The sequence below is a fragment of the Cuculus canorus genome, chromosome 16 (assembly GCF_017976375.1).
Source record: "Cuculus canorus isolate bCucCan1 chromosome 16, bCucCan1.pri, whole genome shotgun sequence".
NCBI lineage: Eukaryota > Metazoa > Chordata > Aves > Cuculiformes > Cuculidae > Cuculus > Cuculus canorus.
The window spans coordinates 7962946-7986713 of record NC_071416.1 but is presented as its reverse complement, the minus strand read 5'-3'; the positions used below and the strand labels follow the sequence as shown (position 1 = coordinate 7986713).

The 23768-nt window shown below is 60.7% G+C and overlaps 2 protein-coding genes across 2 annotated transcripts in view; both read right to left on the bottom strand.

The window, feature by feature from the left end:
- Positions 1–160: 160 nt before the first annotated feature.
- Positions 161–14816, bottom strand: VSTM2L (V-set and transmembrane domain containing 2 like). Its single transcript, XM_054081255.1, has 4 exons — positions 14540–14816; positions 5853–6022; positions 4591–4641; positions 161–1566 (listed from the first exon to the last, which is right to left on the bottom strand). The coding sequence occupies exons 1-4, from the start codon at positions 14646–14648 to the stop codon at positions 1255–1257; spliced, it is 642 nt and encodes a 213-aa protein (XP_053937230.1). The 5' UTR covers positions 14649–14816; the 3' UTR covers positions 161–1254.
- Positions 14817–21125: 6309 nt separating this feature from the next.
- Positions 21126–23768, bottom strand: part of CTNNBL1 (catenin beta like 1) — a 47441-nt gene continuing 44798 nt past the window's right edge. Inside the window, exon 16 of the mRNA XM_054081254.1 lies at positions 21126–21362. Coding sequence (XP_053937229.1) covers positions 21274–21362 — 89 coding nt within the window. The 3' untranslated portion in view covers positions 21126–21273. The remainder of the gene's footprint in view (positions 21363–23768) is intronic.

The following is a 23768-nucleotide window of genomic DNA, read 5'->3' as shown; positions in this document are numbered from 1 at the left end:
CGCTCAGCTGTGGGCGATGACACCCATCCCCAGCCCATCCCCATCGGCTGCAGCCCAGCAGCCCCCGGGGCAGACCCAGCTGGGCCCATTTTTAGCCCAGACAGTCCCAAAGCCACGTCCCCTTACAGGAACAGAGACCGTGGACCCACAGACCTTCGTTTAAAGAGCTTTATTAGCTGCAGCAGGTCTGGTGGCGGCAGGCGTGGTGGCATGGGGGAGCGGTGGCAGGGAAGCAGTGCCTGGCACCTGGATGGGGAGACTTGGGACCCCCTTTCCCTCCCCACGGCTCCATTCCTGCGGCGGTGTTGCCCGCAGGGGCTCCAGGGCCAGGCTCTGCCAGTTGTGCCGTGCTGAGGGAGCCCATGAGCCGGACCCTGCGCAGGGGGACGCGATGCTGCAGCACCAGAGGAAGGGGAGCTCGGCCGGGAGTCAGGGGCGAGAGCCACACCGGCACAGGCAGCGGGGATGGAGCGAGGGCAGCCGGGGCTGAGAGCCGAGCCTCTCTTCCTCCGTGAAATGCAAAAGGCTGAGAGAAGCAATGGGTGGGAGAGAGCCAGCTCCGATGGCATGGCTCCCCCGGCACACACGGACCTGGGCAGGCTGCCTGACACAACCCATAGCACCACGGCTGTGCTGGCAAGCACGCCGGGAGCATGCCAGGAACGTGCTGGGAGCGTGCCGGGAGCTTGCCATGCCGTCCTTCCTCCGCTGAGCTTGGGCCTCGACGTGCTGGGGTGGCACTGGGGCAGGCAGGGGCAGGGGGAGGCGAAATACACCATCTGGGATGGGTGCTGGAACTGAGATACGCGCTGCGGGGCTGGAACAGAGCAACTAAACAGGGCCTCCTACGGGAGCGGACACTGGTTCTGCAAAGCACAAAGGAGGGCAGGGAGGGTCCCGCGGGCAGGGGAGCCTCTGCTGGGCACCCAAAGCTGGGGTGCAACACAGCCCATGGCACCGCGGGTGGCAGCAAGCAGGGGGTGGCAGGGACAGGGACCATGAACGCCCTGGGCCCCAGGCATGGTCCCAGCAATGCTCCCCGGCACAGATGCGCTCCTGCTCCCACACCGAGCCCTGGCACTGCCACATCGCAGGGCTGCGGATGAAACCAAGCCGGCGTCGGCTGGCGGACACAGGGGTGGTGGGGTTGGCAGTGAGATGGGGCGGTGGGGCCAGTCTCTGGCAGGGGGCGCGGAACCCTCGCCTGCTCTGCTGAGTCCAGGGTGGTGGGGGACTCCGGCGTCCCCTCAGCACCTACAGCACGCAGGAATCGTCTGCCGAGCGCTTCTTCAGCTCTTTCCCGGCTTTGTGGTGGTGGTGGTGGTGCTGTGCGTGAGCTGCGCCTGGCACGGCAGGGTCCGGCAGCGGAGCGCCCCGCAGCTGGGTGTCCTGGGGGTGCCCCGCGTCCCCCGCTGCCTCCACCCGCAGGTATGCCTTCACCTTGTGATGCCGCGCCTTGCCGTCGCTGGAGTCGATCACTCGGCACTCGTACATCCCCTCGTCTGCCGGCTTCACCCTCGACAGCCGCAGCTTGTGGGAGATGTTGCTGCCGACCACCTTCACCACCTGCAGCAGAGCAGAAGGGGGTCAGGCAGCCCCTGGGACCCCCATAGCCATCACACCCCCGGGTCAGGGCCACGCACACCGCGCCCCGGCCACATGCTGGGGGTTCACAGCGAAGGTGGGTGAATCTGGGCAGTTGGACGGGGAGACCCCAGCCCTGGCCCATGGGACGATGGAGTCCCCGGTGCACACCCAGCCATGCAGGGCTGAGATCAATGCAGAACCATGCTGGCTAATTAGCTTTTCTACCAAATTGATTCGCTCTCAGTATTTATCACCCAATGAAATTTAAGACTTACTCACTAGCCAGAGCTGCGGCTGCTGTTGGGCTGGGTCAATAAATCAGATTTATCACCCGCCCTGAGGCCCCTGGCTCTGTTCCCTATAATCACACTGGATGGCAAAGGCCATTTTTCTACTTGCCACTGCATTTGTTAGCTGAGGATTTTATGGTGTTTAGAAATGGGCCTGGGAGCCGCAACGAAAGAGCTGCAAACTCCCGGCCCAAATGGCAAAGTCGGCAGCAATGAAATGCAGGCAGCAGCATGGGAACGGGACCCCTCGCTGGCCCTGCTGCCGGGCTGAGCCGCCACAGCCTTGAGGCCGCCAGTGCATACACACGTGAACTCACATGAGTGCACGTCAGCAGGAGCATCCGGCCACCCTGCACACCACCCTGCTGTAAGTTGTGGCCAAGGCCACCCCAAAAAGCATCTCAGAGCCCACGTGCAGCCATGAGCACTGATCTTGCAGTGCTGCAGTGGGGTCCAGGGGGGCAGGTCCTGCAGCTGGGCTGCTTCTCCAAGGCCACATCCAAGCTGCGCGTAAGGTGGGACAAGAGATGCGAGTGTGCCTGGGCACTGAGCCCATCATGAGAAAGGAGCTTCAAACCCCCCGCTTTGTGTCGAAGAGCAAGGACCACTTACCGGAATTAATGGCTGGGAAATTTAGAACTAATAAAAGAAACCTTCAATTTTCTGCTGCCGCCAGTGGCCATGGAGCTGCTGCCCGGCAGGTCACAAGCCTCAGCCCACGGCTCCATTAGGAGCGGGAGAGATAAATTTCTGACTGCTCACAACGCTCTGAGCCATCCCAGGATCAGAGTGAGACCCCCGCCCAGGCCAGGACAGACAGAGGGCCACAGCGGTGCCCAGCCCAGCAACGTGCCTGCTCGGCAGCCAAACAGCGGGGTTTGTGAAAGAAGGGGACAAAAATAAATACAGCCCTTTTGGGTTGGCTACCACACAGCAACAGGTGCCTGCGGTTTCCCTCTCTGCATCCCCGCTGAGCACAGGGGCTGCGGGCAGGGCCAGCACCTCCAGCATCGCGTGTGTTTGGGCGGAAAAATATGGTCAAGGAGGTGGCTGAGGCGGTGGTTTCTGCGTGTGATTTACATTGCCTCGCACTCTTTGACGCTGCCGTTTGTTCCCAGGCAATTGCCACCATGGCTGGAGCGCACACTGTACTCATGGGGGTGTCTGCCCACGCCCATTCATCTCCTCCGTGTGTAAACACTTAATAATCAAGGACATTTAAAACCAAAAAAAAACCCAGGAGTTGAAGCTGAAGCCTCTCCCTGCTGGCTGGGTCTGGAGGAGGTGGCAGGAGCATCGTACAATGAGCACCTCAAAATGAATCCTGGTTACACATCGCACATCGATTACATTCCGGTGTGCAATTAACTGCCTAATTATGCTGCAAAATGCAACAGCCAAGCTGAAGGGCAGCACCAGCCCCAGGATGGCTGCGCAGCCCAGGCACCCGCCTCAGCCTCTCCTGCTGCTCCGGCCACGCTCTGCAAAGCTGTGCTGGTGCTGTGGGATCTGCCTCCCCTCCCAGCACCAGCTCCCGGCCACACAGCCCTGCTTGGAGCAGGATTCGGTCTCCAACCCCAGCTGCAGAGCGCCCGTGGCTCCCAGTCAGCAGGGTGCCCAGGCTGAGGAGCAGCAGCAGTCCTGAGCCATGCAAGCGGTGTTTTCCAAAGCTTCCTGCCAGCTCCTGGACGAGGCAGGAGGCTCCTCGGGCTGGCAGTGCCGGGCTCCGGCCACTCCAGCAGCAGCGTGGCTGCTTGTGGGATGGTGAGCACGGCACGTCGGGAGGAACGGATCATGAAGGCATCTGCTGGGCTCTGGACATGGGTTGCGGGCTCATCGCAGTGCTCATCACGGAGCAGTGAAAAACAGGGCTGAAACCTTGGGAACCACGATGTGAACAGACGGAAAGGATACATGGATTCACTACCGGCAAGAGAACACACACGGATGGGAGACAAAAGGGTGATGCCCTCTGTCAGGAAGCCTTTCGGCACTTCCCTGCCATGAGCACTGGGCAGAGGGACGGATCCTGGGGGACCCTTGGAGCGCAAGCCCCATCCCACGTCGCTCGCTCAGGGAGGGAAAAATGAAGGAGCCAGAAGAGGCTGCCAGGGCAGGAGCAATGCTGGGAAGTGCTTCTCAATATTGATGTGTTCCTGTGGCACCCCTGAAGGTGGAGCCCCCTGAGGTGGGGAGGGCAGGAGGGCAGGGGGGAAGGGAATGTGCCTGACAGCGGGTGGCTGAGCGCAGTTATTTCATTAAACTGATTAGTGTCTCCTCATTCTGTTCACATGAGCCTAAATGGCTTTAGGATGCTAATCCGGTGAGTAAATTAGATTATTTTCTCAGCGCAAACGTGTCCCTCGGATGCCGACAGGAGCCGGATGGGGCTCAGAAGCCAAGCCTGGACCCTCAGGGCCGAGGGGGGAACCAGGAAGGCACCCCTCACCCTGACTGCTCCCAGAGCCGAGGCTGGGGCGGATCCAGCCCAGTCACCCTGGTGTTGTGGCACGGCAGCACCATTGGGACCAGCACCCTACACCTCCTGGGACACCTCGGCCGGGGCACCCAGCCTTGAGCAGGAGCACAAACCCAGGGAAGCCTCTTCCCCTCCTCCCCCAGCTCTGTGTGGTGCTGAGTGCCGGCATCGCAGGGAAACGTTCCAGCCGAGCCCTCGCCCAGAGCCCCGGTGAGAACCATGAGCCAAACTCACGCTTATTTTTGTCGCATCCTTCCCAGGCTCCTCCTGCAGTGAAGCTTTCAGCTGTGGGGAAAAGCAGGATGGGGAGGGAGACAGAGAGGGAGGAGAAACCATCAGCTCAGCTTGGGGGAGGCAGGAGCCCCCCAGACCTCTGCCCACCCCTGGGAGAAGCTGGTGTGGGATGGCTGTCAGGAGTGGGATGGTGGCGCAGAGCAGGATGGATGTTGGGAGCAGGAAGGAGGAACGGGGCTGCTCAGCCCCAACAAACCTGGGCCCCTAGAGCAGACCGGAGCTGCAGTGTGGGGCAGACAGGATGGGAAAGGAGCAGCAGCTCTGCAGCAGCTGGGGGGCCACAGTGCTCGTCCGTGGGTGCTCCCTGTGACCCAGGGCTGGAGACGTGCTCACCACAGCATCATCTCTCCAGCAGTGACCCCATCCCTGGCCCCTCACAGCCAGCCCCTGCCCTGACTACCATCAACATTCTCCAATCAGCTGGAGAGCCGGGCAGCACCCTGTGTCCCCTCCGGCAGCACCGCAGGTATCTGGGGTCCCCGCTGCGCCACGCAGACCCTCCCCAAGCCCCCTCCTCACACTGGGCGCCCCTGCTGCCCCTCACCGACAGCCCTGCAGCACCCGAGCCCCCGGCACCGGCTTTCCTAGTGCCTTTCTCAATTTATGGTAATGCCGGAGCAGCTCTGCCAAAGACACAATAATAAAGGCTCATTAAAATACCTAAAGCTGCCTGCCCATTATTTGGCCCTTATCTCTGTGTGAACAGAAAGAGAAATAAAGAGACAGCTGTTTGCCGAGACCGATACACAGGGAAATGGAGAAAACAAGGGAGGGCAGAGGGGGCGGAGGATGCAGGGATGGATGGAAGGGGACGAGTTCGTGATGAGGTGGGAGAAGGCACGAGTACAAAGACAAAGCCTCTGCCTGGGCTCAGTCCCAGAGGATGGGCCATGTGGCCCCTTGGCTAATTGGGAAGGACGGCCAGGACAGCGCAGCCTCCCCTGCCACGTCCCCAAGCATCAGCCCGATGCCATGCACCCCAGGGTCCTGTGCCGCGGGACCCCCAGGCTTCTCACTGCCCATGAGCATGGTGGGAGCAGGGCGAGTCCCTGCTCTGAGGGCTGGGCTAGCACTGGGGACGCTGCAGCGGGATGAGGTCCCCCTGAGCCCCAAAAGCTGCTGCAAGCAACCCCCCAGGCAAGTGCCGGGAAGGGCTCTGCCTCCCCACGCTACTGCCAAAGCAGGAGGACGAGGGGCATTACCTGGTTGGAAGCCCATGTCTGTTTATCCGTCCAGTCCTTGTGGTTGCGGACGTACCACCATTGGATCTCAAGGGAGTAGGAGGGGGAGCCGCTGCCTCGGAAGGAGCATGCCATCTCCACGTCCTCGCCCGCCTGCGCCGTCATGTCGTGGGGCGTCTCAGTGAAGAGGGCTGCGGGAGACAGAGTGAGGGCTGCGGACACGTGCCACCACCCTGGCAAGGGACGGTGCCACCGGCCACGTGAGCAGGGGCACCAGACCCTTCCCTGTCTAAATGGACATGGCACCCCCAGCGGAGGGGACAGGCTCCTGCCCCACAGGTGGACCCTCCGGTCACTGACTGCCCCGTGCTCCACCCCAGTGCCCCCTCCCCATCCTGGCAGAGCCATCCAGCACCCCGGCACTTTGCAAGGAAAAGCGGGAGGAAAGGGAGGGAGCAGGAGCCTCTGGGCTCCCCCTCTCCGGTGCTGCCCTCGAGAACACAGCCCCAGAGCGGGCACAGGACCTCGCGTCTCTGAGATGTACTAAATACATAAAGCATGATCGCATCTCCGCTTATATCAGTGCATAAATGAAAAAACAAATCCTTGTTTAATGCGGCCCCCAAACAGTCTCCCACATGCCATATGGTTTGCTTTCCTCACTCAAAACAAATATTGTTCGGAGATGTAATTAGAATTCTTTTCATCTCCTCTGGAGAGATGATTGTTCCTCTGTAAAGACGGCCCCGGCGTGCAGGTCACCAGCAAATGTTATTGTCACAATCTGCAGCAGCTTCTCCCGGAATGGAACGGGGACGGAGGGCTGAGCCCCACAATGCTGGCACGTCCGGAATGGGGGCTGCCAGCCTCCTCCCTCTGCCCTGCCACCGTCCCGGCCACTGAGGAGGGCAGGGAGAGGGGCAGAGGCTGAGGGCAGGGTCTGTGGGCCACCAGCCTTGTCCCCACCACCTGAGAGCATCACTTCGGGGCCAGTAGCAGCACCAGGGTGACCATTGTCTGTCTCTGTCCCTGCCCCACCACGAGCTGCAGTGCCAGGGCTGGTGATGGAGGCTGGGTTAGGGTCTGCTGTCCCTGTGCCAGGTGCCCTGTGCCCTCTCGTCTTCACTGAGCACCTTATGCCACCAGCATTGCAGGCTCACAGCTGCCACGTGGGTCCCTCTGGTGCTGCCAGAGCCCGTCGGGACCCCCGCACGGCTCCCTGGGGCTTCTCGCCAAGCCCTGATCCCCTCTGAAAAAGGAACAATTATCAGCCCAGACGGAAAAGTTAATACCTTTAATGTGTCCCCGTCCCTCCGGATGCACGGAAATGTCAAATACTTATCGCTTTCTTCTAATACATCTTAGCAGGGGAACTGAGGGAAACACTCAGCGTATGGTGTCTATCGAGCCCGGGGGTCCCAGCAGGGCTCCCGCACCCCCGTCTGTTTGCGACCATGGTGCTGGCACCATGTGGGCTCCATACTCAGAGGAATCCGTGCCCGGGAGCCGCGATCGAGGGCTGCAGGAGGAGCAGGAGGCTCCTGCAGTACCCAGCCCCGGCTGCTCCTTGGCGGGTGGCAAAGGGCGCATCCACGCTCTGCCGCCAAATCCAGCCTTACCCAGCACACACAGCATCGTGCTCCGACAGCGGCCGGGGATCGGGCCAGTGCTCTGCAGGATTCCTGACCGTGGGAGCGATGGCTGGAGCCAGAGGGTCCCGCAGAGCCCCTGGGATCCCATCCTGGCTGGGCATGCGGAGCAGAGGTGTGGGCGATGGCCTGAGGGTTCCAGCCGTGTCCAAATGACTCCAAACACAATTAAAATCCACTCCCACAGGCGGGAATTTGGCAGATGAGCGGAGAAAAGGCCTGATTGAATCAGGAGCCTTCTTTCTTTCAGATTTTAATTGGGAAGCGCATGTATTAATTAACCCCAGGGCTCAGCCGCCTCAAAGTGCATCCAAACGAGGGCAGGTCCCCGCTGGGCACCCGCCAGCAGGCAGCAGCCCCGCCCCAGGAGCCCCCTCCAATGGCACCCCACAGACCCACTGCATCCCCCCACATCCCTCCCCACACATCCCAGCCCTTCGTCCCTTCCTCTGCCTCAGTGCCCTCCCCCTCCATCCCAGCTTCCCACCGCACATCCCTGTGCAGAGAGGGGGTCCAGGACCCCAGTGCCAGGGATGTGGCAGGGAAAGGGCAGAGGAGATCCGGGACCCTCTGGCAGCCCCCAGCCACGAGCAGTCCCACACCCGGGCACAGACCCTGCACCGGGGCGGCTGAGAAGGGACCCCACTCCCACCGACACCACCAGTAGGGACAGGGGACAGCAGAGCTGCCAGAGCCACCCCAGCCCCCTCCAGCGCCCATCACCATCGCTCCCCGCCGCTGATGCTGGCGCCTCATCCTCGCAGCGCGAGGGAGGGGGTGGGTGACGGGCTGGCTGCTCCGCGTGCTTTATGTCCTGCTACCTGTCATAAACTGAGAAAATCAGGATCAATAAATCTTCCAGGAAACAAAAATCAGGGGAAATAAAATGAACTCAATGGGGAAACACAGATAAACGGAATTGAAAACGCCTGCTGGGACAGCTTGGTGCTCTCATAAACCGGAGATATACAGGCTGCCGCGTCCCTCCCCGCGGCAGGCAGGATTCATCACCGTGGTCCTGCTCGGCACAGGCACGAGGGCTGCGGCAGCTGGCGAGGAAAGGGGGGACACACGCCGAGGCCAGGCTGTGCATCGCCTCGGATCCCTGCCCTGTCCCCCAGAAGCCCCCCGCCGCCCCTGTATGGACCACATACGACCACGCAGCCCCTGGGACCCTGCTCGCAGCTTTGGGGGACCTGCACAGAGCCGGGCTCGCTTCCCCAGTCTCCCCCCATACCCCACAGAAAGCATCAAGCGCCGGGTGCTGCGATGGCCACGGTTTGAACAGCGATGTGGGCACACGCACTCGGGATAATGTTTGCATGCATGGGTATTGGAGGTGATTAAATGTGTGCTGGACATGTCCATCACCCGATCAGTGCTCATGCTGGCTCTGTGAGTTATTTACCCCACTGACCCATTCCCGCACTGGTCAAGCCGAAGCCTCTTTCTCAGCCTAACCAAGCAGAAGCTGCTGGCTCCATCCTCCACCAGGCAGGGACAGGGGCTGCAAAGTCAGGGAAGCCCCCAGCCTCAGGCAGGACGGCACCACCAGAGCAGCCTCTGCTGCTGCAACCCTCTAAGGGCTGCTTATCCTTCCCTTCACAAAGCTCCCAGTCATAATTAATGGTTTATTATGGTTGGGTGCGTCAAGACACTCGGAGGACTAATTGCCAGCTCAGCCTGGTGCTCTCATCAGCTGCTCCGCTAGCAGCCTCCTCCCTGCACCCAGGAGTGTGCCGCGAGACACGGCGCGAAGGGGACAGGCTCTGGATATGGCCACTGAGGCCCTGGGACTCTGACACCCTCAGCCCCAGCGGAGAGCACACCCTCGACAGCTCCGACGGGCCATGGTCCCAAACAGTGTCAGCAGCGCATCCCACCAGCAGCTCATCCCCCTGGCTGCATCCCGCGAGCTGGTCCTGCCCAGAGTCACGGCCACTGCTGCCATCACCACCCGCCTGCCCCAGGGGCTGCTCCTCTCTCATCCCTGCCACTAGATCCCTGCCAGGGTCCCCTCGCCGCCACTGGGCAAAGGGAAAGGCAGGAGAAAGCAGCAGGCACTGCCTGGAGAGCCGAGCCACTCCCTCCCTGCTGACCACCATGCATGTACACGGAGATGCCCCACAGAGGAGCCCGCAGAGCTGCCCAGACAGCCGTGTCCCTCATCCCTCAGCTCTGCGCTGGGGCTATGGGCAGCACTCAGCCCTCCCCGAGTCCTGATCCTTCTCCTGTCTGCCGGCAAGGCCACACGAACCCCAGTGTGGGGCTGGCTCCCCAACCCGCTGCACCACTGCGGGAAAAGCCAACGTGCCTGACAGCAACTGCAGCCGAAGGCACCTTCTCACATCCCCCACTGATGGAGAGGGACAGGCTTGGCTGCACCCATCCCCAGATGGCAGCACAGGTCGCCCCGGCAGAGCCAAAGGCCCAGGTTTCCCCTGGGAGCAGAAGCCCCGGTACAGGTGCCGCGTGCTGGCTGTGCCGGGCCAGGCTGAACCGCAGCGGGTGCTGGCAGGTGCTGGGCTAAAGCTGCCCTCCTCCCCCACCTGCCTGTTAACACCCACGGGTGACTCCTCGAGACGAGGCTGTGAGCAGAGGTTCTGACCCCGGGTCACCAAAAACACGTCGTGGACACAAACCGCTGCATGAACACCATGGCACGATGGACGGCGTCACCGGCAAAAGCAGCAGCTCTGGCTCCGGCGGCCACGCCAGGGCTAAGGGCTTCGGCAGCGTGTGGCCACAGGGACAGGATGGGGGACAGGGATGGAGCCCAGGATGCATCCAGCCACAGGGATGGGATGGGATGGGATGGGATGGGATGGGATGGGATGGGATGGGATGGGATGGGATGGGATGGGAGCCAGGGAGAGGGGCCAGGGCTGGAGCCCAGGACAGATCCCACAGACACACTCAGGCAGCTCCCGGCTGAGCCAGCCCAGTGACACTGAGCCACTCGCGGCCTGACCCCGGGAGCACGGCTCTCCGCCAGGAATCCTGCCACTGCCCTTTCCAAGGGAAGCCCCAGGCTGGAGCGCCGCAGATGCTGGCAGGGATGATAGGGCTCCTGCCGCACACTGGGGACAGGAGCCATTTCTCTGCTCCTATTTACTGTCACATTAGCGGCAGAATTAGCTCAAATTTGCAGCACAAATTAAAAACAACAAAAAAAAAGCCAGCTAATTCGGCGATTGTGGTCAGGCTGGAGCTCACCTTGTCAGAGAGCAAGAATTAACCTTAAACCCTACAAGTGTTTCTAACAGTGAACCATTGCGGCCAGACTGCCCCCAGCAGCAGCCCCGTTGTTGGGGATTTTCCACCGCAGCAGAGGAGACGCCGGCGGTGAGAATCCTCCCCTGCCCCGGCTGCAAGGAGCTTCCGCAGGCAAGAGGACTGGCTGCTACCAGACGGCTCCCTTGGATGATTCCCTCGAGGAGCAGCTGTTATTTGAGAGTATAAGCAGAGACCCCCCACAATGGCCTGTCGTGACGGGTCCCAGTGGGATCGCGGCAGTGCCGTGCAGCCGTCCTTCATCTGCCACTCGCTTCGGGCTGGTGTCTGCCAGGGGATGATTCCCAATGGACAAAGAAACTGGCAGCGGGCAGGAGCTGGGATGGGGCAGATGGGAGCTTTGCTCTGCTGGAGATCAGCCTTCCCGTGCTCACGCCCAGGACATAAACCACGGGCACCGGCAGCCGCTGTAGGGAGAGCTGCCCACACCACACGGTGTTGGTACCCATTCTGCAAAGCCAGCAGTGCCTACTGCGCACGGACACGGCACCATCCTGCACAGTTCTTCCCATGCCACAACCAGCAGGCTCATCCCAGCCAAGCTCCACGAGAAGCACACAGCGCAAGGCATCAACGCACCCAGCGCGGCCGAGCCCAGCTGAGGGCCCCAGCGCCCAACCGCGCACCCACCGCAGCCGGAGCTGCAGGGAGGGGGCAGCCAGGCAGGAGGAAACCCTGCAATCAGGGGAAACGGTGATGGAGACGAGGAGCCCGGGCACCGCCAGAGCCAGTGGCAGATGGGGCTGGCAAGGGCTGGCTGTCCCGAGGTGCACAAATCCTTCTCGTGCCGTGAACCAAAATCCCAGAGCACCCCGGACAGGGAGGGCACCCACCAGAACGGCACCTCCGACCCCCGCTGGGTCCCCGCTCCCCAGTACCACCGTGCTGCCCACAGCTCCCGGACCACGCGCAGCCGCACCGGCTGCTCCTTTGATTTGCTGCCTCGCTCACAGGAAACGTTATGATTAAAATTAGCTGTCACTGTCCTAACGTAATAATTCCCTGTATCTGGCCCATCGTCTGTCAGCTTCTTCAAGGGAAAAGCGAGCGCAGACATTTGATGAGGAGAGGTGTCAGAAGTAATTGCATTGAATGACTGCACGAACAGCAGCAGGAAAAACACATCGGGTGGAGAATTCCCATCAGGAAGCGTGAAAAAATCCAGTGGAATGCAAAGTGTTTATGAAAGTAATTGATAGAATAATCACCGGGGTGTGCGAGGCAGGAGCAGGGCAGCACCCTGGGGAGCCAGGGCACCGCTCCCTCCGCCCTCGGCAGCTCTGGCGGTGAGAACCATCGCCTGCGAACCATGCAGGGAAGGAGACGGGCTTCTCCTCCTCGAGAACACAAGCAGCTCTCCGAACGGTTCTCCCTGCCCTGCCCAGGCTGGAAAGGCAGCTGAGGCTGCCCAGCCAGCACTGGTTTGAAAGCCGATGGCACCAGCCCAGCGCGCACACGCTGTCTGCAATGGGGGGCATGAATAATTGAAGGCACCAGCCCGAGGAGAGAGGAGGAGAGAGGAGGAGGGATGGCGGGGAGGGATCCTGCAGCTCAGGCACTCTCCTGGGGCAGCGGGGCAGATGGAGCTGATCCTCCTTCCACCCTCACTCCAACCTTGCTCCAGGCAGAGCCTTTGCTGTGGAGGCAGAGGAAGGACTCTGATGGAGACCCTTCCCTCCCCGCGGCCCTGGCTGCCATGTGCATGGAGGCGCCCTCCTGCCGGCCGCCGGCTGGGGAGCCCCTTCAGCCCAGAGGGGTTCATGGCCCTGCTCCCATTCAGCTCCCTCACTGCATCGCCGCGAACAATTTAAGGAATACAGGGAATGCTCTCCAAGGCTGAGTCAGAGCCTTGGGGAGCAGCAGAGGCTCCTCCAGGCCACCTGCATCGTGTCGAGATGGCAGTGAGCTCCGGGCGCCGCGTGCCGAGCCTGGCAGGAGCAGCCAACCACGCCGTCCATGGCCGAAGCCGTCCCGCGGCCCCACTCCATGCCCCCGACCCGCCAGGCTCTCGCGGTGCGGAGGGAGTGCTGTACCAGCAAGTAATGAAATGATCAATCTCCGATGTGCTAAACAGCAATTCATACCGGTTTTCAGCACACACAGCTTTTATCAAATTGGTATTCACCTATGGAACACAAACGGCTTATTATACATGACCCACTTACTCACTGCTTTTCAGTACCGTTAATAAAGGTTTCTGTTGTGATTAAGTGAGTTGCTGCAGAACTGCTCGGAGTCGCGAGCCGTAATGTGGCTCCCAAGTGCGCTCGCCCTCCCCAAATATTTCTTCTCCCTCGCTCCCTGCTCCCTCGCAGCAACCATTTCACTATTTATTTGCCTATTGCTGAGTTTCCGAGGGGAGCAGCGGCTAATGGAGGCTCCTCGCCCTCGGCTCCTTCCGGCACGTCTGGAAAGGCAAAGGCAGCTCATCCCCTCCGGCAGGCAGGTACCCCCGGCCCACGCCCTGCGACACCCCAACGCTCCGCGGCTCTCCCGTGGCGCTGCCCATGCCTTCAGGCTCCTCGGGGCAGAGTGCAGATCCCCACCGCGTGCAGGGAGCTCCGGAGCCAGACGAGAGGGACGGCTGTGATCTGGGCACCCAGCACGGTCACCTCATGTTCACACTTAAACCCGGCTGTGTCACCCTGGAGAGAGCAAGGGGAGCTCGGCACTCTCCTCTGAGGGTCTCCGTCTCACGTCACTGCTCGGCGTCCAGTGCAAACTGCCCCCCATGCTTAGACAGACTTTACGCAGGGGGTGCAGAAAGAGAGTCCCCCTTCCCGGCCCCGGCTGGACCCCGACCAGGCTCAGCAGCACCAACAACCACCACCCTGCCACGCACCAGAGGCAGCAGAGATGGAACGGGAGACAGGGAACGGGAGATGGGAGGCAAACCTTCGCTGGGAGAGTCGCTCCTGCTTCAAGCAGCGTGTGGCAGCGCACAAAGATGCACAACAGCGTGCATTGGGATGCACACTTACACAGGGATGTGCACAGGGATGGTTGCACACTTACGTGGGGAAGCACAGCGGTGTTCACAGGGACGCACACTTGCATGGCGGTGTGGATGGCAGCGTGCACAGGGATGTGCAGGAGGATGCACACTTGCACAGAAATGCACAGTGGTGTTCAGAGGGCTGCACATGGGGATGCACGCTCGCATGGGGATGCACAGCGGTGCTCGAGGGATGCACGCTTGCACAGGGATGCACACAGGGATGCATGCTTGTACAGAGACGTGCAGAGGGATGGACACAGGGATGCACGCTTGCATAGGGATGTGCACAGGGATGGACACAGGGATGCACACTTGCACAGGGATGCACGTAGGGATACATGCTTGCATGTGGATGGACACAGGTATGCATGCTTGCACAGGGATGCGCACAGGGATGCGCACGGAGATGCACGCTTGCACAGGAATGGACATGGGGATGCACGCTTGCACGGAGATACACACGGGGATGCACGCTTGCACGGGGATGTGCACAGGGACGCACCTTGCGAAGCCGCCGAGCTCGCAGCCCCGCGGCGGAGGCAGAGGCCGCCCCCCAGAGCCCGGGGACGGGGCGGCAGCGCGCGGTCCCGGTTCGCCCCCGGCTCCTCGGTGCTGCCCGCGGCGGACGAGCCCGGCGGACACCACCCGTCCCCCCCCCCGCCCGCCGCCGCGCTCCCCTCCAAACCCGTCCCGCCGCCCGGACGAGCCCCGGCAACGCTCGGAGCGCCGCCGCCCTCCCGGTGCCCGCCGCCCACGGCCCCGCTCACCGCTGCCCGCCGCCGGGGCGTCCCACGGGGGGTGCCGGGAGGCGGCGCCGAGCTGCAGGTACAGCCCCAGGTACTGCAGAACGCCCAGCGCCAGGGCCAGGGCGCCCATGGTGGCGCGGGCGCGCCCGTCCCGGGGCCGGCGGCGCCGCGGGGCCGAGCCCTGTCCCCGGGCTGCGCCGCGGTCCCGGCGCCGCCGCGCTGCGGAGCTCTTCCCTCGCGCGGAGGGCGCCGCGCCGCCGAGGCGGTGCAGCGGCTCGCCCGGAGCCTCCCCCGCCCGGCGGAGGGATCCCGGCCCCGCGCGCGCCCGCAAAGTTTTTCCCACGGTTCATTCTTAAAGTGCGCGGGGCGGGGCCGCACGCGCCGCTCCCAACGGGACCCACGGGGGCACGAACAGCCCGGCCCCACCGGGACCGCGGGGGAAGGAACCGCCCGGCCCCACCGGGACCGCGGGGGAAGGAACCGCCTGGCCCCACCGGGACCCGCGGGGGAAGGAACCGCCCGGCCCCACCGGGACCGCGGGGGAAGGAACCGACCCCGCACCCCACCGGGAACCGCGGGGGCACGAACCGACCCCGCACCCGAGTCCCACACCGCACACCTTGCACCATGCAGGGACCCCTTTACCGCACCCCTACTCCGACTCCGCACTGCACAGACACCCCCATCCCACACTCCTACCCGGGAGAGCCCCCAAACCCCACCGGGACCCGCGGGGGAAGGAACCGACCCCACACCCCGCAGGGACCCCGCACTGCACCCGAGTCCCACACCGCACACCTTGCACCATGCAGGGACCCCGCACCGCGCAGACACCCCCATCCCACACTCCTAGCCGGGAGAGACCCCCCAAACCCCACCGGGACCCGCGGGGGAAGGAACCGACCCCGCACCCTGCAGGGACCCCGCACCGCACCCAAGTCCCACACTGCACACCTTGCACCATGCAGGGACCCCTTTACCGAACCCCTACTCCGACCCTGCACCGCGCAGACACCCCCATCCCACACTCCTACCCAGGAGAGACCCCCAAGCCCCACCGGGACCGCGCAGGGACCCCCCTCCCACCAGCTCAGGTGTGGTACAGAGAGGGGATGGTATCAGGGTTCAGTACAGAGTGGTTGGGGGGGGGGGGGGGGCCCGCGATATTAAGGTCACCGTTTCCACACCTGAACACGCAGAGAGGGGCCCGGGGCAGCGCATCACCACCCAAACCCCCGCTGTGTCACCAGAGAGAGGGTGCGGACAGACTTCACTCACCCAACAGCATCTGCGCGCGACCTGGAGGGTGTATTTGCTCTCAAGATAAACAGTAAAAATCAGATCATTTCAGGTGTTTTGTGCCATGAGATGACAGATGCTCGCTACAAAGAAATCCTTTACGTTGGACTTGAAAACATAATCGGCATTTCCTCGCCCTTCCCTCACCAGGGTTCCTCCAGCAGAAAGAGTGGGAGCGTTTTCGCGGTCCCCAGCGAGGCTCAGAAGAGACCGCAGCCGTTGTCTCGGCCCTGTGTTACCAACCCAGAGTCCCAAAACTGTCCTCCCTGCTGCGGTGTCCCCACGTGTCGGAACAAAGCCCCCACAGGAGCAGCGCTGAGAGTGCTGAGCTTGACCCGAGTCCATTTTTCCCTCTGGAATCAAAAGCTGGGGCAGCAGGGAGCAGCGAGGGGCGAGCTGGGGACCCGCTGCTGGGGCCGGTTGGGTGCAGAGGGTCCTGCGCTGGGGCAGCAGCAGCAAAGGGCCCCGGACCTCCCGAGGAAACCCCAGGGAGAAGGAGCTGGAGGAGGATGCTGGAACAGCTCAGGAGTCAGCAGCCACTCGGGCCCAGGGATGGGCTCCATGCTCTGAGCAGAGACTCTGTCCTCAGGCAAGGAAACCCACCCGGGATGGAGCGCAGCCCCCTGCCTGGGGGCTGGGAGGCAGCTCCGGGCTGGCTCCAGGCAAAGCAAGAGAAAGCAAGGGTCCCACGTGGAGGCAAAGCGTGCACACCCCAACATATGGGGCAGCAAAGGCCAAGGATGAGCGAGTGCCACAGCCCAGGCTCGTGGCTGGGCTGCGCGGGGCCCAGGTCCCTCCTCTGCCACCGGAATGAGCCCCTGTTCCCACCGCATCAGCATGCAGTGACCCCTTGGAAAGCACCGCAGGCACAGCGGGAGCCGGGGATGTCACCCCAGACAGGGGCTGTGTCCCAGCTCCCGCGCCCCCAGCGTGACAGCGGGCACTGCCCGGGTGTGATCAGAGGGACTGAAATCGTGCACGGGGAAGCGAGGGGAGCACCAATCTCCCCAGAAGCAGAGCCTGAATGAAGCCCCATTTCCAGGTGATTTTCCAACAAGGGGGGCTGTGCAGGGCCCAGCAGATGGGGAAGAGCCGGGCAGGTTTGGAAGGGGTCATTTTCCTCCTCAATTTCAATTCATCAGTGAAAAGGCTCAGAGCAGATGCTCTCTGCTGTCGCAGCCCTGATGAACCCCTGTGCGTCTGACAGGGATAGGAGGGAAGGTCACTCGCACGCCAAAGCACGAGCAGAGCCAGCGGCACCTGAAGCAGAGAAGACACCGGCGCTCGCTGCATAACGAGGTCCCTTATCTGCACGCTCGCTGCTGCTCTGCAATAGCTGCGCCTCCCTGGCGGGGCTCCTGTTCCAGCCGAGCGTGCCCAGGGATTCGCTCTAGAGGATGAAACGTTTCTTATCTCCGTTAGCGCCAGGTTTTCTGCCTCCTGTTTAATTTTGCATGTGCCATCAGTTCTGCTCAGGGTGGGCTTCTGCAAGATGGGGGAATCCAGTGGCTGCTTCCATGTGGAGACACCGCAAAGATCCCGGTGGCACCGTGTCTGCCGTGGGCACAGCTCGTGCTCCCGGGAGGCTCAGGTGTGCGTTTTTCCTGGGCCACGCAGCCGCTGGACGGCAAAGGGGAGCCTGTGGAGCTGGAGGCTGCTCTGAGGAGCAGGATGAGAGGTTGGGAGGGCAGGGGGGATGCGGCCCCATCAGCAGATCTTCCTGGAGGATAGCCCTGACCGGGGCCCTGGACTCCACGAGGCAGCCAGGAGGATCCACTCGCTGTGGCCACGGTGCAGGGACAAGCCCTGGTGACACAGCCCCATCCCGGCACTCCCTGGGACACCCAGAGCCAAACCAAGGGGGGGTTCAGCCTTCCTGTGGGGCAACTGAGCACACCTTGTGTTCAGACTCAGCCTGAGCCCCGTGGTTGCTTTGATCATGGAGCTGTGCACCGACTGCAGCTGGAGGCACGGGAGAAAAACCAACCAAACCCTCCCAGCTACCGAAGCGCTGAGCGCTGCCTCCTGCTTTATTCTGAAATTCACCTTTTCAAGGGTTGGTGTGGGGGCTCCAGGCTCAGTACCCCTCTCCGGCCGATCCCCTTGAGCTGCTCCCCGGGCCCACAAGCCAACGCTTGGATCTGCAGCTGCCGGGGAGAGTGGATTGGGTTGTTCATCTCCCTGACGGGCAGAATAAACACCCTCCGCAGCGATCTGGGTTCATTCCTGATACTTGTTTAGAGACTTGACAATCCCTGTAGAAAAGGATTTCCTTCCGCAGCTGAAGTCTGACATTCCTGCGTTATTAGATTATTTGCAAAGGTCTGCGTGCGCTGCAGGAAAACGACGCTGCTGGCATCCAGCACGGCACCCTTCTCCTCCACAAACCATCCTGGGTGCGAGGGGCGACAGCACCCACTGGGGAGCCCCGAGGTGGAGCAGCCAATGCAGGCGGCCGGAGCGGACACCACCCCACTCGCGCCAACACAACGAATGATATAGAGCCCTAAACTGAGCGGGATGGCCAGGACGGGGCTCCGGGGAGACACACCAGCTGCGGGGCACACACACAGCACCATCACGGGCTCCACGTGCCACTACTGCCACAACCTTTCCTGGTGACACCAGGGCCCTGGGGACAGGGTCAGCATCCCTGGGGCAGGGAAAAACAGCCGCTCTGTCCCCCTGCCCAGCTCAGGAGCTCCCGGGGGGTCTGGGAGAGCGTGGGGAAAGGCGCTGGGAACACCCCTGCACCATGCCAGGACTCAAACAGGATTCTTTCTTCAGAGAACAACTCCAGCCATTTCTAGTCCATATTTTCTTCCTCCTCCCAGGCCCCACCATCAGGTTTCTGGCGCTGTTGGTCACTGGGACCACAACTCCCTCTTTCTGAACCACCAGTTTGAAGATGAATGATATCGAATTGAAACAGAAGCAACACCCCGCATCAGCCCTCTCTCCCCACCCCAGGTTATTGACTGCCGTGAGAAACACCATCCCCAAAACCCAGCTTAAAAGAAAAAAAAAAATTAAAAAAAAGAATGAGTAGTTCCAGTGACTCCTTTGTGCCACCGAAGGTTTGTTTTCCCAATTTGTTTTCCAAGAGATGTTGTCTCCTCGTATTTAGCGCAGCCTGGCTCTCTCCGCTGGGATGTCGACAGAGATTCCTCAGCCCTGATTTGCACTCATTTCTCCCCGTTTAGAGTGGAGCGGAGCTGCCGATGGATTCAGCCTTACAGCGAGGGCAGTGCTGGCCCCTGTGCCACTGGGAAGCGCATCAGCTCCTGCTGCTCCAGTGGGAGGAAACCAGTGCTTCCACAGCTGGGATCCAACACCTTGCCCGAAGCCACCCGGCCACCAGCACCAGGTCCCAGCCCAGCACCTGCTGTGGGGCCAGTGGAACCATCCTTCTGCCTCCTCCTTCCCTGCCCAGGACTCGCCCAGCCCAGCTTGGCCAAACCTCGCACCCGCTCACACACAGAGGAGGCTGAGGGCTCTGCAGACCAGGGTCAGCATCTCAGCAGCCTCGTGCACCTTGTACTTGTGGCTCTGGAGTCAGCCCAGATGCCTGGGTGATGGGCTCGCACCCGCTGCTCCGCACTGCTGCCAGCCAAGCCCCGGGGAGCAGAGCCCTGAGCATAGTGTCCTGAGGCACTGCTGTGAGAAGAGGGAGAGCGTGGTGGTGAAGGGCGATGCTCCTGCTACAGAACACACTCCTCTCTCCTCTTCCTGAATGCAAGTTTCCTCCCTCCCCAGCACCAGAGCACCTCATCAATCATGTTCCCTCTAATTAACTTCTAATTTACCTCTTTAGTCAAATCTGTTTACAATCACAGACAAGAAAACACGACACAATGAGAGGCACGATGAGGATCAGTCTCTCTCCCCACACGCTTTGCTGCCTCCGTGCCGCAGCCCAACACCGGGAGCGTCAGCCCCACATCCTGCCCCAAAGCCACGCTGGGGCCCTTCCCGGCCACTGCCCCGGAGGTCCCCAACTCCCTTCTTCTCCTCAGCTTTTGGAGACCTGGGGTGCTGTGAGACAAACAGCTCATCTTCCAGCAGGAGAACCAGGGCCCAGCTCTGCCCACAGCCCTGCCGCCTGCACTGCGGACAGGGAACGATTCTCAGGCTCAAGGAAAGCAAAAAACCAAACACATCCTAAACATCAAGGAAAAAAATACCTTTAAGGCAGTGGCTTGAAATCAGAAGAAAGAAATGAGGAATTCAAACAAGTTCTGCACCAAAGATGCTTTTCTGCAGCTTTTTTTGGCTGCCAAAACTGTGACTCCGGTGTTGATCCCCAAACAACGGTGTCCGACCGTGCCCAGCCAGCAGGGTCCATGCAGTCAGGGTTGAAGGAAGCCTTGAAGCTTCCCTGACAACGTGTTTTTCTCAGAGATAAAACACGAATGCTGGCAGCATGCAAATCTCTCTAAATTAGGCAAGGCCGGGCTTGCTGGAGCCGCACTGGTTTGTGATGACAGCCATTAACTTCAGCAGGAAAGAGGATGAGGAAAATGTTCTCAGTTGCTCCTTGTCCCAGCTGGAGCCATTGCCCGGGAAGTGCGGGGCTCGGCACGTGAGTGCAGGAGGGTGACAGAAACTGAGTCACACCTGTGCCGCTGCCGCTGGGCAGAGGCAGACTGCTCAGCCTGCCTGCGGCTCCAAGGTTGTTGGAGCCAGACCTGCCCTCCCTCTCCTCCTGGGATTGCGCTGCCGCTGTAAAAAGCCGGGGTCCCGGTTCAGGAATCCCAACAGAGATTTTCCACAGAAGCAGCATGGCCAGGACCCAAACCGGACAGCAAAGGGAAGTCCGGGAGACAGGGGCGTTGTACCGGCTTCTGCCGTGCTCTCAGCTTTGAGCGTGAGGCGACAGACTCCGGGATGGGGCACAGCCAGCTGTCCTGGGGCACAACTTGCCTTCGACCCCGACTCACCTTTGGGAAGACGTAGCAGGAATGGCAAACGTGGCTGGTTCTGGTTTCCCTCGGCCACTGAAGAACAGCTGACCCGACATATTCCACCGCCGCAGCCTCCCCGTTCACCGTGGCACAGCGCACTGCACCTTTCCATTAATGTATTGGGCTGGAATAACTCACTAACGACCTCCTGAGCTGTGGGGCTTCCTCCTCACCGCCCTCCAACGCCCGCACTGTTGTGCTGTTTCACACTGATCGCTGCACTTTGACTTGGGGGTAAAAGGAACAAAAAGAAAAGTCTGGAGCTGCCCCACCACAGGGTGCGCAGCTGTGACCCCGCTCCTCACGAGCTGCTTAGACAACAAACAAGGACTTAGAAAACAGCAATCTATCTTTAATATCTCCAAAATCCCAGTTAGAAGCAGTTTCACAGAAACATCATTTTTATTGTGCAATCAAGGCTGGAGGAGGGCAGGAGTAGGGAGAAGCAGGCGCTGCATCCCCGGGGCTGACACAGAATGGGCCCCACAGCCCTCAGAAGTTCTCCAGCAGGTCCAGGATCCGCTTCTGCTCACTCTCCTGAAACTCCTGATTCTTCCCATCCCCGATGTTCTCTGCGTACTCTGCAGGGGAGAAAGCAGGCATGCAGCAAGATTTGAGTCAGATACCAGCAAACGAGCGGCAGCTTCGCGCATAGATACTTTGGTGGATTCTACATCTGCATCCACTGCAAACTTCAAATGGGAATTCACACGAGGAGCACTCACAGTTTTCCTCCCCATCACAAGGGTTAAAACTTTGCATAACAAGCACCTGCACCTACCAACCCCTCCTTAGAAGCTTTTGCAGCAGCAGAGGCCATGACAGGAACACCCTGCTCTGCTCTTGGCACAAAGCAGCACAAGGAACCACGCAGACACCAGCGCCCAGAGGTGGGTCCCACTCCCCGGTGCCCAACTTGAGGTGGAATAGGGAGAGCCCAGCACTCCCCCCAGCTCTGCATCCTCACAGAGACAGACAGCCGCATCGCTGGCCTCTCTCAGCCCAAGAAATTCCAACCAGTCCGAGACAACACCAGCTTCCAGGTCCCTGTTAACCCTGGCTATCATCAGGGGAGATCAGGAAGGACTGGGACACAACTGTTCGACATTACCAACCCTGAGGTTAACCCATCCACCACCCTGGATAAGGACTTCTGTCGAAAGGAGACCAATTCCCCACTCTACATACTCCCATACAGAAGAAACTACACCAGTTCAGATTTAACTACAAAAGAAACTCCTTGTCTTCAGGCAGAGGATACCAGACCTGATCAAGGTCTTGCCCAACCACGCACAAGCCCCATGGAACCAAGCATTTCCCAAGCAGCTCTCCCTCCTGATGCTCATTTAGAGCTGGCAGCTCTCTCCCCGTACCAGCCCCCTCTTTCTTGCCACCAGCACCTGCATATTCAAAGGCTGCTTAAAAAGAAAAAACGAAAGGCAGGATCTGAGCTGCAAAAGCAGGGAGCTGAACAAATCTTAGTAAATCAGGAGCAGGCTGCCTGGTTAGACAGTGTTTCCCAGCCTCCGCCTTCTCGCATTCTTTCCCTTCCTCCTAAACAAACAGAACAGCTTGTATTCAGCATCTGAATGGAAAGTTGCTGTAGAAAGTTTGCTTTAATATTTATACGTTCGGCACTGCTGCGTGCTCTGAGCTCCATCAAAGCCTTTATTATAAGAGCACTGAAAAGAGTGAGGACAGGGAGAAGTTGGCTGATGGGGGAGTCCTCCCTCCTGCGCGCACTCTCTCTCCACGAACAAGCAGCAGATTCTTTGCCAGGGCCTCTGGGAGGAATCCTTTTAATATTGATAAACCCCTACAGTACCTCTAACAAGAGCAGGCAGCAACGTTGAGGCTTCCTGTGAGTGAACCTGGCCTCCTCCCTGTCCTGAGGAAGGGAGATGGAGAGGAAACTCCCTCACACTGACCGAACACGGCAGTGAGCGAAGGGATTCACTGTACGTGTGCAGCCGTTAATTGTGCCAGGGCTGCCCCGGCGGCAGCTCCACCTTAGTTTACACAGTGAGCACAGAGCTGCACCACAGCACCTGAGGACCAAACCCTGCCACCCGCTCCTGGTGATCTCCTGAGTGGGAGATCACCCACCACAGCAGGGCCGAGCTCACACATTTAGCTCAGGCTCTCCTGGCCTCTTCGCCTATACCAGAGCTTTGCCAGCAGCCGTGCCCGCAGGGAGCCAGCGGAGCAGCAGGCTCTGTCCCCAGCGAGCTCTCGCCACGCTTTGTCAGAGTTCAGTGTCTCCAGAACAGATGCAGCAACTGCAATTCCTCTGTTCATTGCAGCCCAGGGGCAACGCTCTCTGCCTGCCGGTACCGTTGCCGGCTCTGGATACCCCGGAGGGAATGATGTGGTCTCCGAGCCTGATGCAGTGCTGGGGCAGCTCCGGCTGCAGGCAGAGCTCTGTGCCCACAGCGTCCATGCCACCCGCAGCGGGTTGGGGCCAGCTCAGGCTTTAGCCCGAGTACTTGAGCGTTCAAATCGAGCAGGGATACTGCTGAGTGCCACTAACAACACAGCCCTTCTCTTGTCCCAGTGAGATCACTCAGACAACAGCCAGCCAGAAATTCCTCCAATCCTGTCCCAGAGCTCAGTGTTTCTCCTTCTGAGCACTTTGTCTCAGTAAGCAAACCCCAGTGCCTCCCAGGGCAGGCTGTGCACTGGGCTCTCAACAGCTGCTGATCTGAAGAGATCAGATAAAACCCAAGAACCAGGCCTAAAAACCCATCCCCCTCCGTGGTTCTGTGTATTTACTTTTTTTATTTACAATTCCATCCCTTTGGTGAGAGAGTAAAAAAAAAAAAAAAAAAAAACAAAACGCAAACTCCCCCTGCCAGCAGTTAAACAGAGCTCACACACTGCTGCAGCCACATACAGAGAAAGGACCTAGGATTGGTTTCTGCTTCATTAGACAAAATACAATGGTTACAGAACAGTAAAAATCAATGGGGAAATATTGGAGCTTGTAA